This window comes from Plecotus auritus (genome assembly GCF_963455305.1).
Source record: "Plecotus auritus genome assembly, chromosome: 1".
Classification (NCBI taxonomy): domain Eukaryota; kingdom Metazoa; phylum Chordata; class Mammalia; order Chiroptera; family Vespertilionidae; genus Plecotus; species Plecotus auritus.
The window spans coordinates 206,010,852-206,024,060 of NC_137770.1; the positions used below are offsets into that span (position 1 = coordinate 206,010,852).

At 41.1% G+C, this 13,209-nt stretch overlaps 1 protein-coding gene across 14 annotated transcripts in view; it reads left to right on the forward strand.

Annotated features, from left to right (window-relative positions):
- Nucleotides 1-393: 393 nt before the first annotated feature.
- The window catches only part of EPHA5 (EPH receptor A5), a 355,448-nt gene continuing 342,632 nt past the window's right edge, over nucleotides 394-13,209 (forward strand). For 9 of the 14 annotated variants that reach the window (XM_080661231.1, XM_080661239.1, XM_080661238.1 and 6 more), the window contains exon 1: nucleotides 394-1,332. In XM_080661231.1, coding sequence (XP_080517357.1) covers nucleotides 1,152-1,332 — 181 coding nt within the window. In that variant the 5' untranslated portion in view covers nucleotides 394-1,151. The remainder of the gene's footprint in view (nucleotides 1,333-13,209) is intronic. The other 5 variants (XM_080661232.1, XM_080661234.1, XM_080661235.1 and 2 more) reach the window with 1 other exon arrangement.

A 13,209-nucleotide genomic window follows, 5' to 3' on the forward strand; every position in this document is an offset into this window, starting at 1 on the left:
ACGCGTCATCCATCAGCGGAGCCTGCGAATGCGTGACTATGTTACCACCCAGTTGTTGATGCCACAAGCCTGTGATGGGCAGCAGGCAAAATGCCAAACCAAGGAACCCGCTTCTCCAGGGGCTGCACTGAGCCAGGGCTGATTTCTCTTCCGCCTCCCGGGAGCCTGGGTTCTCGCTGGTGACCTCAGGAGGATTCTTCGCCCTAATTATCCGGGGAGGGTGACGAGCCTTTCCTGGAGAACGCTAGGCAACACTCACCACGGTAGCAGCCAGATCACTTCCCTCCATGGGTGCGTGACTTCGTCCAAGCAACTCACACGTACAGTAGATCCTCTCTGGCGGGGCTCTGCCAGCAGCAGAGGGCGGGGAGCTGGGAGGAGGAGAGAGGAGTGGGAGGCGCAGAGTGGGTAGGCGGCGAAGAGCTCGGAGCCCCAGACTCAGCGGGAGCGCGCCGTGCGGTGCAGTTGCCACCTCGCCTCTCAGCCGCGCACACAACGCCTCCTCCCCGAGCCGCGCGAACCTCAGCAGCTCCGCCGCTGGGCTCTGCGCCCCAGCCGGCTCGCTGCCGCCAGTACCTCCCGCGTCAGCCCGCAGCCCGCAGCTATTTCCCTCTGCCAGCCTCTTAGAACTCTGGCTCTTTCCCTTGGCTGGCCTCTCTCCTAGTTCCCGCACCGCGTATTTTCTCAACTCCCTTCCTTTGCCCTTAGCCACCCAGATTTCCCCGCTTCCTCTTTTTATTGAGGATTTCTTCTTGACTTAAGATGACTTGTCTTCCTTGCCCTCGTCCACTTCAGCCCTGAAGACTGAGATGCTGCTTTGATCTTCCCCGGGGGCATTCAAAAGACCGCAATCCTTAAAATTCTTAGGAGGCAAAGGAACAGCACGCGGGACCTTCTGGACACCCTTGAGTCCAGCCCAGAGCTGCACTATCGACCGTAACTAGTATTTCATTGAACCCAACTGGAGAGCAGGGAGAGAGGGGTCGGAAGCAAACTTCATCCAGCTCCGAGGATCCGCGTTCCCCGCATTTGCCGGAGCCGCGTGCCGGAAGACGGGGAAAGAGGAGCCGCGAGCCTTTCATCCCCCTCGGCGGGCCGGAGCGCTGGACTGAGCCGCGCGGGGCAGCAGCGGCGGAGGCGGCCGGGAGAAGATGCGGGGCTTGGAGCCCCGGGGTGCGGGACGCCGGCGGCCCCCGGGCCGCGGCGCTGTCTCCCCCAGCACCCCTGCTTCTCTGGCCGGCTGCTACCCCGTGCCCCGCAGGGCCCCCCTCTGGACGTGCCTTCTCCTGTGCGCAGCGCTCCGGACCCTCCTGGCCAGTCCCAGCAATGAAGGTAGAGCAGTGGGGGGTGACCGAGGCGACCCTGGCGGAGGGGCGAGGCGGGGCCTGGAAGTGGGAGCCGGAGCGCGCTGGACGCGGCTGCTGGGGACAAAATATCCTTCCTGGTCTCGAATGAACATGTGTGGTCAGCTTTCGCTAGCCTTTTCCGCTCGCTCCCTGCCGTCCCTGGTTGTATCGTTGGGCATGAGCTGCGGGAGTGCTGGCGAGCAGCCTGCCTGTGCCCAGAGGCTAGTTGGGGGGCTGGGAAGTTGGGAAGCGGGGTACAGAGATGTGTGAGACCCTCGCCAGGAGGTTGGGTGCGGCTGGGGCTCACAGGAAGCGTGCGGGGAAGTACCATTTCGGGTTTGGAGGAGTGGGAACTGTTTCAAGAAGCACAGTGACTGGGACCTCGGGAGCGGTGGGGCTTTTAGAAACCGTTATTTGAGGCTGGTGATGGGAAAGGTTGTGGGGGTGGCTGGATGCTTTTATTTGGAGGGAAGTGCCTCCAGGGAGCTGTTATTTAGGGCATCGCCAGCTGCTATTCTGGGGTGGGTGGCAAGAGCTTTTATTTCCCAAGGGAGGGGGCTGGCGAAGGACTGAAGGCGCCCTTCACTGTGGGGTGCCTTTCACTTTGGGGTTCATAAACCCATCGAGGCGAAAGTGGAAGGAGGCGCAGAGGTGGGATGCGAGGAGCGGCCGAGGGCGGGGGGGGGGGGGGGGGGAGTGTCGCTGCAGGGAAGTTGCCGCTGGACCCCACTGGGGCTTGTCCCTGTGTTTTCTAAGGGAAAAGTCGGCGGCGGCCCTTCCATGGGTGCTGGAGTCCCTAGTGCGCCTCCCTACTCCCCGGACCCAGAAAACTGTCCCTGCCTGCCGCAGGGAGGATGGGGCCAGGCGCGGGAGCAGCACCTGTGCCGCGATCGGTGCCCCGGGAGTGTGCGCAGCCCTGGGCCCGCCACCGCCCCGCACAGCCCCGGGCCTCCGGGTCGCCTCCGGGTCGCTGCCGCCGCACGGGCGCTCTGCCCCGGACTGCGCTCGGCACTGGGTCTCAGCAGCAGGACTCATCCCTCAAGGGTGAGGGGCAGCATCTCAGATCTGACCAGGGCTGAAGGAGTTGTCAGCTCCACCAGGAAAACATCTAAAACCCTACTCCCTCGCGGGAGGGCGGCGGTTTCAGATGCCACCAGTGAGGCACTGAACCTTAAAATTGTCCTTCCAAGCCCCAGGGCAGGGACTGTGGGCCGGAAAGATGAGCAGCGGAGCCGTGTGTGTCCTCATGGCTCACATGGGTTCTGCCTTGGTTGTAAGAGAAGGCTCTGAGCTGGTTTCCGAGCGCTGCCAGCTCCCTAGGAACCGTGTGAAAGCTGAACAGATTGAGACTCCCATCCTCCTCCACTCCATGAACTTCTCTCTTTAATTCCTAATTTAAAAAAAAATTAAGGGTTATACTAGTTTGATCTGTCTGCCATCTCCCGTGCCTAATCCAAGGAATCTGCATTTCCCCTTCCCCATAAACTTGTAAAGTGTTATCTGAGTCTCAGTCCTTTTATTAACGTCTCCTGTTAAATTCATTATATTAGAAGTCCAGGGGTTATAAAAAGGGGTTAGGAATCCTTTCATTAAATGTCTTATTCCACCGGAAGGGGCATCCTGGTTTGGATTTAAAGAGTAATCGTTATATGCATTCTTTCTGTTCCTAGTATATATACCCCCCCCCCAGGTGTGATGGGGGAAGGGGAATATTTAGAGATGAAAGGGAGTAAGTAGCTGTTGGTTAGAGAGGAGGATGAAATGAAGTGGTGCCCCTGAATAGAAACAAGGGCCAAGACTGTGTGAGGAGGAAGAAGAGGCAGAAGAAAATGGAGGGAAGCCAGGAAATAGCGCAGGTCTCCCAAAGTGTTGTAAGTGGAACTAGACCTTGTGGAAGATAGACTGGCTGATTGTATAAACTTAATATCCATAGGCTGTATTATCTTTACCCCAGCTAGGAGAACACCAGCAAAACTTGGGCTACAGTGAGATAGAGTGGCAGAGGTCTAACCAAAAATGAATGCTACTTTACCACCCAGTGCTGCTCTGAAAGACCTAAAAATAAAGGCATGTCTGCTGTTTGGAGCACATTTTGTAACGTGTCACTATTTTATGTAATTAAAAATAAAATCTTATTAATACATATGACTTCATCTCATTCATTCCATCTCTGCCCAACACAGTTTTTCGTCTTTCCATTAGTACCATCTCAGACTTTTATTTATGTTCTTCTCTAAGATTTATGTTCTTTTATTTTTTGTTTCTCTATGACGGTGTTGCAAGTCAAACAACAAGAATAGATTAAGATATTTACAACAGCAGTCTATTTATTTAAAGATTCAGATTGGAGTTTTAAGCTTGGTTTTGAGTGTGTATTTTTGGAGGGACTCTGTAATAACAAGGGCAGAAAGATATGATGTATACTCTGAACCCATTAATAACTTGCTCTCATATGCTTTGCTTTCTACAATCTATAGACGCTCAGTGATTTCCCAGTTGATAGTGTATACAGGGTGGGGCAAAAGTAGGTTTACAGTTTTGAGTACAGGAAACACAGCTTATTTTTGTATTATTATTCATTGTTGTATTATTTTTCATAGCAACAACTGTAAAACCGCTTTTGCCCCACCCTGTATATACCTTACATATGTATACAATATAATGCTCCCATTATATGACAAGAAAAAATCAAAGCAGGTAGAAATGTGAGTTTACATTCATAATTTGTAATTAGTTATTTATAAAATTTAACTTCAGTAGACATAAATAGGCAGAATTGAAGAGAAAAAGCCAAACATATATCTAGAATCTTGGATTGATGAGCAAGGTATGTTAAAATATGTTAGAGAAAAGACAGTAAATTTTCTCTTTAGCTGGCATTCTAAGATAAATATATCTTTTGTTGTCTTATTACACACGTTAGGCATAAATTAGCTGTGGAAGAAACCTTTGAACTACAATATAATACACAAAACTTTTTATTATAAAATGGTCCAGAGTTGTATTTAGGAAGGAGCTTATCTAATATTGATCAAGCAAAACTAATATTAGCAAGTGTATCAAGTGAAAATTTTAACAGATTTAATAAGTAAAGGGAGCCTGTCCACTCTTATGAATCTGGAGGTGGCCCTGAACTTATTCAATAACTGCCACTTTTTACTGTCTGGAGAGATATTTGTAAACAAGCATTATTTGACAAGTGGTTTTCGCAGCGGGGATTCTGGGCCAATTACGTTGAACAGCACTGCATTGAAAATGATTCACCCGCAGTGAATCAAGCTTAATTCATTGAAGCTACAGTCAGTAATGTCCCAGTAAAGTGCTTCTGACAGTTGTCAGCAGTTTGTATTTGAAAAGTCCAGTTTCTTGTCTCTGAATGTTTTGTATATTTGAAAAAGTTGGATGGAGGAGGTCTGGGAAGTAGGGGGCATAAGGGGAAAATATTTGGGGGCTAAATTGTTTGAAAAACAATCAAAACATTGTAGATGTTTTCAATGAAAAGAAAGAGTAGGAAGAATGTTTGTTTTAGGGTTTTTCCTGGTTTATAATAGGACCAGACCCATAAAACAGATTGGAGGACATAATAGATTTGTAAAACTAAATAGCTTTGTTTTGTGGCCCTGTCATCCTGTTGTAATTCATTTCCTTTTAGGTAAAGTGGCAGGACCCCACAGAAAAGGGACAGTAAAATCATTCCCTCACCAGGATGCCACTAAACAAAAAAGGGAGCCATTACCCCTGTGTGAACCATAGATTGTTGGAACTATAAGGGACTATGAAGAGTTTTGGTTGTTTTACTTTGTAAACCAGGAAAAGCAGACAGAGGGTTGGCTCTTGAAATTTTAAGATTTTTTTTTTTGAGGTAGACAAATATATCCTTTGGTGTCAGGGTGGCAGATAAGAGGATTTCACTTTCTCATATTAGACAGAACAGAGGGTGGACAATTCTTGCACCTGCCATGGAAATTTCTCTTTTGATAGAAAATGTTCTTGTAATATTGCTGCTTGTAAATACTATTACTTTTTTATTTCAGTGAATTGGTATGGGAAAAGGGTACTTTTTTTATACTTGGAAATGCTTTACTTGCCATTATTTATATTATTAGTACTCTACAAAATGTGACCATTTGGAGTATTTCTACATAAAATATCAAAATAAGATGATCTAGCTATTTGTAGGCAAACATTCTCAAACTGTTTAAATATTAAACTTTATTCAGTATTTCTACTATTGCGAAAATAGCTGTGCTTTAGATATTTTTCACTACATTTTTATTGATTTTCTTAAATTAAATTTTCTCTGTTTGAAGTGCTTTTTAATGTATTTGTTAAATAGTTAATTTCTTTTTCATTTGGAAGAATCCTTTCTACCATTGACTATAAAAGTCGAGTATATTAACTAACTATAGCTATTTTTCCTTTAATGAGGCCAAACTTAAAGATCTTTCCTAAAAAGGAAAAGTTTGCTGTTAGTATCTCAAAGGTATACCTAGTGTCAAAAGTATTGATAACTCTTTTATACTTTATTTTTTCAATTTAAATTAGTAGATACATTCTATTTTACTAATGAAAAGTTTGAATTTAAGTAAGCAGAGGTACTTAATTATTCAAAGATGATTATGGCACTTTTAACAACCTTAAAATAGTTTTGCAGTTGTTTTCATAAAACTTGAAAATTAACTAACCACTGAATATCCTTCCTTGCTTATAAGTCATTAAACATTTATTGCAGTATTTGTCCTTTTTTCAGAAATAGTGAATTCTGACTACAAAAGCAATATAAAAGCTAGAACTGTAAATTGTTACCTTAGAGACTCCGAATGATTCTGCTGTTCTATTATCTCTGGTAACTATGTATTTATCTATACAGCAAAATAGCTCCTGCTGGTATGCTCTCCTGGGTAAATACACATTTAGTTATTTTATGAAAAAGTATAGAATCAGTTGGTTAGGTAGTGATTTCTTCAAAGGAGTTATCCTACTCTATTGTATACATAGACTAAGATAACATAAACACTCCTGATGGTAATTTTTAATTGACATAAACAAATTATCAGATGTTCTACCCTCAGGCCACGTGGTACACTTATGTTTCTATGAGTATATATAAGAGTAACTAAAAAGTAAAATGAGTTCTAAAGACTTTGGAAATAGCAATTAAAATGGTTCACATTTTTTTACATAAAATTTAATAATATATATATTTAATGTAATAAAGAGGATTTATTCAATGAGCTGTATTGATATAAGAAACAGGTTAATAACAAGAGATCTCTGGTTTATACATGACAATTCTTAAAGCACTATGTAGTAATTAGAAAACTATAAGATTTGACAGTTATTCACTGTGAAAATCTTGTCTGAATTATTGGATCCATTGAAAAATTTTAAATGAAAATATAAATGATTCACTTTTAAGCATTCATTTTTGAACTTCCAAAACAATTAGCATGAGTACATAGGGGAATCTCCTTTTATCATATACTAGAGGTCCAGTGCACAAAATTCGGGCATGGGGGGTTGTCCCTCAGCCCAGCCTGCACCCTCTCCAATCTGGGACATCTCACTCTCAATCCAGAAAAACTGGCTCCTAACCGCTTGCTTGCCTGCCTGCCTGGTCACCCCTAACTGCCTCTGCCTGCTGGCCTGATTGCCCCCTCACTGTTCCCCTGCTGGTCCGATCCCCCAACTGCCCTCCCCTGCTGGCCCAAACGCCCTCAACTGCCCTCCCCTGCTGGCCTGATTGCCCCCAACTGCCCTCCCCTGCTGGCCCAATCGCCCCCAACTGCCCTCCCCTGCTGGCCCAATCGCCCCCAACTGCCCTCCCCTGCAGGCCTGATCGCCCTCTAACTGCTCTCCCCTGCCAGCCTGATCTCACCTCTAACTGCTTTCTCCCCCTCACTGGCCTGATCTCACCCCTAACTGCTTGCTCCCCTGCTGGCCTGATTACCCCTAACTGCCTCTGCCTCGGCCCCCGCCACTGTGGCTTTATCTGGAAGGAAGTCGGATGTCCAGAAGATGTCTGGTTGACCTGGTCTAATTAGCATATTACCCTTTTATTAGTATAGATTTACTTTTGCCAATTTAGTTTCTGACTTTCCAGACATTTTGTTTATTCAGAGTTAATTGTACAGATCTTAAAGTGTTGAACAAGGCAGGACTTTTATTTTGAACAAGGAGAAAATATTTAAGAATTTTAAATTAAAATATGGACAACAGCTCATTTTTGATAATACATTTATTAGCATCTAAAAAGTGTCATAATGAAGAACTTTCCACAAAAATACTAATAGGATCACTGATACCATAAATTGTCCTATGAGATAGGTATTTATAAATCAAGTTACATATAGATAGTAACAAGTACTCTTGAGTATTAAAACTTGATTGGAATTTCCATCTTTCTTCTGACTATAGAATTAATATCCAGTTTAATATTTATTCATTCCATTTATTCTGATCATATAAAATCAAAAGATGGCTCTAGTTTAAAATTCATATTAAAATAACTAGGAAAACAATTAAATTCTTTAAAATATATTCCTAATCAATGAATTTCACAAGAAATAGAGATAAAAAGTGTCTAAGTACATTAACAATTTGAATTATGTCTGGTAATTTATGATCTTGCTCTTTTGTTTTGTTTTGTTTCTAAAAGCTTAAAATTTTCATCTAGTATCTCTAATGAGAATCCCAGGTGTTGCAAAATCTTAAAATGAAACTAATTTAGTAGGTGCACCACTTCAAGTTTTGAAAACAGTGTGATTAGCATGACTTTTATTAACTACCATTTTATATTAGTATAATTTTTAAGTGACTGTTTTTGTCGTTAGTGATTTAAAGAAACCATAAGGGGTCATTTCTGCTACTTAAAACTTGCCTGAAAATCCTCTAAAAAGTACATGAGCTTTGCCTTTAGAGGACCTCTTACAACCTATTCCAGCTGTAGAAAACCTAATAGATTCTGTTCATAATTAAGCTTTTTTCCAGCTCTTCTCTTTCCTATAGATTCCCCAGCCTTTATTATCTGATCACCTTATATGTAATTTTGTCAAAATCATTTACATTATTTCTTAAATTAATAGACAACTTTGTTAAACAAAGTTGACCTTAAGTCATGCATTCTTTCTTCTGTATGTCCTAGCACTCAGTATTCATAGCTTTAATTGTGGTGCATTTATGAAGCAGAGTGCAGTAACTTGGCCAGGTGTTTGTATATGTGCACATGGACACATTTTTGGGTGTGTGAAAGGTCATGGAGAGGCTGGATGAAATAGTGGGGATCGATTGTAAGGTGCTATTATCATGAACTTGCTATTAAATATTATGTTTTATTTTTATATTATTTTAAAAAAATAACAAACATACATACACACAAACACTCTTTAATTTTATATTTGTCTTACTCTGACTCTGAAGATATATATTCCAGCCTCATGAAAAATAAAACTCCCAGTTCATTTTATGTCATCCATTTTTTTTTTCTATTTTCTGTAAGCTGTGCTATTGAGTCATGCCAAATAGTTGTGGCATTAGAGACACCCCACAGATTACATAATTGGGATTAAACTATCTTTGATGATTCTAATTCTGTTTTAGTGGCTGGACTATTGCCCAAGCCATCTTCTACTTCTATCACACATGTCTTTGATTCTAACTAAACTGAGCCCATAACTCTGTTAAGAAAATGATTCTGGTATTAAAACAAAATCAAAGAGCCAAAACCTGAAGGTTAAAATATTTTGCATATGCTTTGTGAGAAAATGTTCCTACTTGGAAACATGTTTTGGGCTAAGTATTGGAAGAATTATAGAAAATACAATCTGTTCTTTTGCTCTGACATGGGTAATGTTTTTTTTCTCTTATAATAATTTCACACTTCACATCTTCTTCCCCACCTTCCCCTTCTTCTTCAATACCCGCCCTCCTTATCTTCCTTAATCTTTTTATAGGTATATTTTTATTCAGTACACTTTTTAATAGAAGTATAACTCACACTTCAGAAATCATAGTGTAAAATTAATGAATTTTCACTAAGAAAACATATCCTTCTTTTTCCTTCCCTCCCTCCCTCCCCCCAACCTCGCCCTTCCCTCCCTCCTTCTTTCCCCTTCCCTGTCAGATACTCCATTCATACAAAATCAAAACAAGATAAGAGGATAAGAACCCAAACCTGTTGTGTTCCAATAACCCAAGGAAGTTGTAATTTCAAATTAGTAGTCTTCTGTTAAATAAATCATGGGTTCCAGTCTCTAAAGGTAAAAAGTAGATTGTGTCAAACTAAGTCATACATTTTTTAAACTTAATTTATAAATCAGAAGTACAAGAGTTTAAGGTGTCTCTGCCAGTTTCCTGTTTCTTATAAGATAGCTCACTTGTTTACTTTGCACTGGCTGTCCCTCCCTGATCCTGGATGCTTGTTAAAGTCTTTTTAGGTGGAAAGACAAACTCAGCAGGTAGATCCGGCTGGCACCAGTTCAGCCCAGCAGTGCACAGCAGGCTCTTTCTCTGTGAGCCAGTGTCTAACTTTCACCCAGAGCTCTGGCTGGACAGGTGAGGCAGACAGCCTGGTCCTGTGGAATATGACAGTGAACTCCCTTCTCCCTCTGAGTTTCACCGGAGGCAGCCTAGTCTCCAACAAGGGCCTGAAACAAGCCTGAGAAAGTAAAAACAAAAACAAAAACAACAACAACAAAAAACTTGGAAATTGCTGTGTCTGAAGGATTTCATCCACGTCTAGTTTCAAACGATCAGTGATACTCGATTTTTCTGGAAACGGGGAACAACAGGTTTAATCTTGCAGATTTGGAATCACTGTGTTTTTTTTTTTATGTAATTTTGTGAAATAAAGTAGGGAAAAAATTTAATGATATGAAATTACAGAGAAAAAAAAAGAACAAGGAAAAAAACCCACTAGACTAGACAAAAAGTATTCTAGTCTTTTTTGTTGTTGGTGGTGGTGTGTTTTTTTTTTTTTTGAGGGGGGATGCGGGGTTAACTCTAAGCTCAGTGGACGCTCATTTTGTTATTTTTCGTGACCTCTGTTCATTTTTTTGTAATTTGGTACTGCCTACTTTACATAATTATTGTGGAGAACAAACAAAAAGGAAACGATTTTCTAATTGGTTTAGTACCACACCAATGTAAGTTGTGGGAATGTAGCTGATTAAAGCTCTGCATAGTCTATGCATGTAAACACATTGCTTGCTGGATAAGGATCAGGATATATGAAAGCGCTAGGTACAGCAGTTTTGTGGATTTAAGCTTATGTTATGTGAGGAAACTTCCTTAAGAAAAGGAATACAAAAATACCTTGCATTTGCAAATGTAACAGAAAAGGGACTGCTTAGCTGGTGCCTTAGGGCCATGGAAATGGGCCACGTCATTGAGAGCCCTGTAGCTCACCTTTAATTAAGCTCACAATAACTGTGCCTCTCACTAGGTAGTGCAAACAGGGAGATGCAAACACCACGAAATGACCTCTGCCATATATTTATGGTGTGGTCTTCAACCATCCACCTCAGATCCTGCATAATTAAAATGAAGTGTTAAAACACACTTACAGGGTTATTGTAAAAGTAAAATAAGAATGTATGTAGTTGTCTAGTAAAATTCCTAGAGCAAAGCAGATACACAACACATATTAGTCCTTGTGCTTACCCCACCAGTAAATATAGGGTATTTGAGATATGATTTCACAATCATAGTTTATCACATTCCTTGCATTGGATGATTATAGGAAATCTGGGACAGGAGAATAATCTAACAAAAATAATTGCTATGCAAATTTTTCATAGAGCTCTCAGCCACATTATGCTGTCCTAATTTTCTGCTGCTCTCCTCATTTCATATTGAACACCGGGATTTGATTAGGAAGTGAAGGGTAATATTTAGGTCCGATCAAATAATTGGATCGATACCCTCTCTCCTGGGAACTAACCTTTAGGCCACTTCACAATGGACATTCCATTTGCTTAGACCACATTCCACTTGCTAAGACCATCATCTCTCCCCTCTGGACTTTCCCAGAATCCAGACCTGCACAGAGAATTCTCCGCCCAGGAAAGACCACCTAGAGTCCTTTAAAAACCTCTGACTCCCCCGTCTTCGGGTGCTGGCAAGGATCATGGGTTGTAAATGTTAAATTTTGCCTCATATTCCGAAGGTAGAGGTCAGATGTTGCTTTTTAGACTCAAAACATATCAAGATATAGCTTCAAATATTTTACTTAGTATGTTATCAATTTTACTATATATCAGTAAATTTTCTACCAGTGTGCTGGTGTGCCACAAGAATTTTTAAAACATGAAATACCTGATTATTTAGTCAGGGCTCTGATCTCTTTTCCCTTAGATCAGTGGTCGGCAAACTGCGGCGCGGTTTGCTGCTCTGTTGACTAATGAGTTTGCCGACCACTGCCTTAGATGGTCAAATGAAAAAAAAAAAAAATGACAACAGCCAACATGACAATAGCCATCCAGTGTGAATAAATCAAAATTATACCTATTATTTTGTCAGATTAGCAAAATATATTTTATGTACTGCAGAATTTTAGTAATTGTTTTTTGTGTGATATGAGATGAAAAAGGTTGAAAATATCTGCTATATATAGAGTAAAATGCATATATGTATATATATATATATATATATATATATATATAATATGACACCACTGTTTTATCCTGAAATATATAATATTCTGATGTGTTCAATTGTATTAAGAATTTGAAATATTGCTTGGAAATATAATTGGGTTTTTATATTTTGGAAGGGTTTTAATATAATTCTGGGAGGGCTTTTTTCAACATAAGTGAACATAAACAGGTATAAGGAAGTTTAGAACAATGTATTTAGATTTGCTTATGGAATGCATGTGTGTATTTGCATGCTAATGAGTTTATGCTCCTGAATATAGTAATTATAGCTCACATTCATTATTGACAGTGTGCTAAGTAGTTTACATATTCATTCATTTCAAAATAAGCCTAGAAAATATTAATAATTTTTCTTATTCTCATTCTTACTTTATACCTGCAAAAAATGAGGCAGGGCATGATTAAATAATTACCCACAGTTACAAATCTGCATTCAAACCCAGGCAGTCTGACTCCCACTTGGCTCTTGGACTCCACTGACTGAAGCACAGTCAAAGTGCACGCAGAAATTCACGTGTAGTCCTGGGGATATTTGCTCTCATGGTCCCTCATAGCTCCAATTTGCCCCCTTACTAAATACTTGATCAATTTCTGGTCATCAGGCTCTTACACACTGGTTTACCCTGTGTTGACATTTCCCTTTTCATTACCCCAAACCCCACTAGCACATGGCAAACACAGTCCCACACGTGACTTCCTTTGCATCTCAGGGCATGTATCCTTTACTTTTTAAAATGCTTTTGTTACTTTAGTATATAAGCAACCCAGCACTTAATCCCCAGCCCAGACACACTCTAGAGTCGACCTAGCTTTATATACCCCAAATCCCATCAAGCAACTCTCTTCCACTAAAATGCTATTTACCCTTGCTCTATTGTTGGGAATACAGGCTAGTTCTGACAACATAGTTTTGACTTCACTTGTGAAATTATATTTTTTAGGCAATGCAATTTCTTGTAACAAGTGAGGGGACTGAAAGGTACAATGGGAAATATGTTCACTTTCGCCTCTCCCAAGTCTACCCCTGGGGTGCTTTTTTTCTCTTTTTGTGCAGGGTTATATTCAATATTTTATAATCACTTCTATGTAGTTTATATTTTTAAAGTGCTCTGTAGTTAACAAAATGTACTAACCTACATTATTCCATGAGAATTCATAAAAAATCCTATAGTATAGATTAGGTAAATCCTTGTTACAAACAAAGGAAC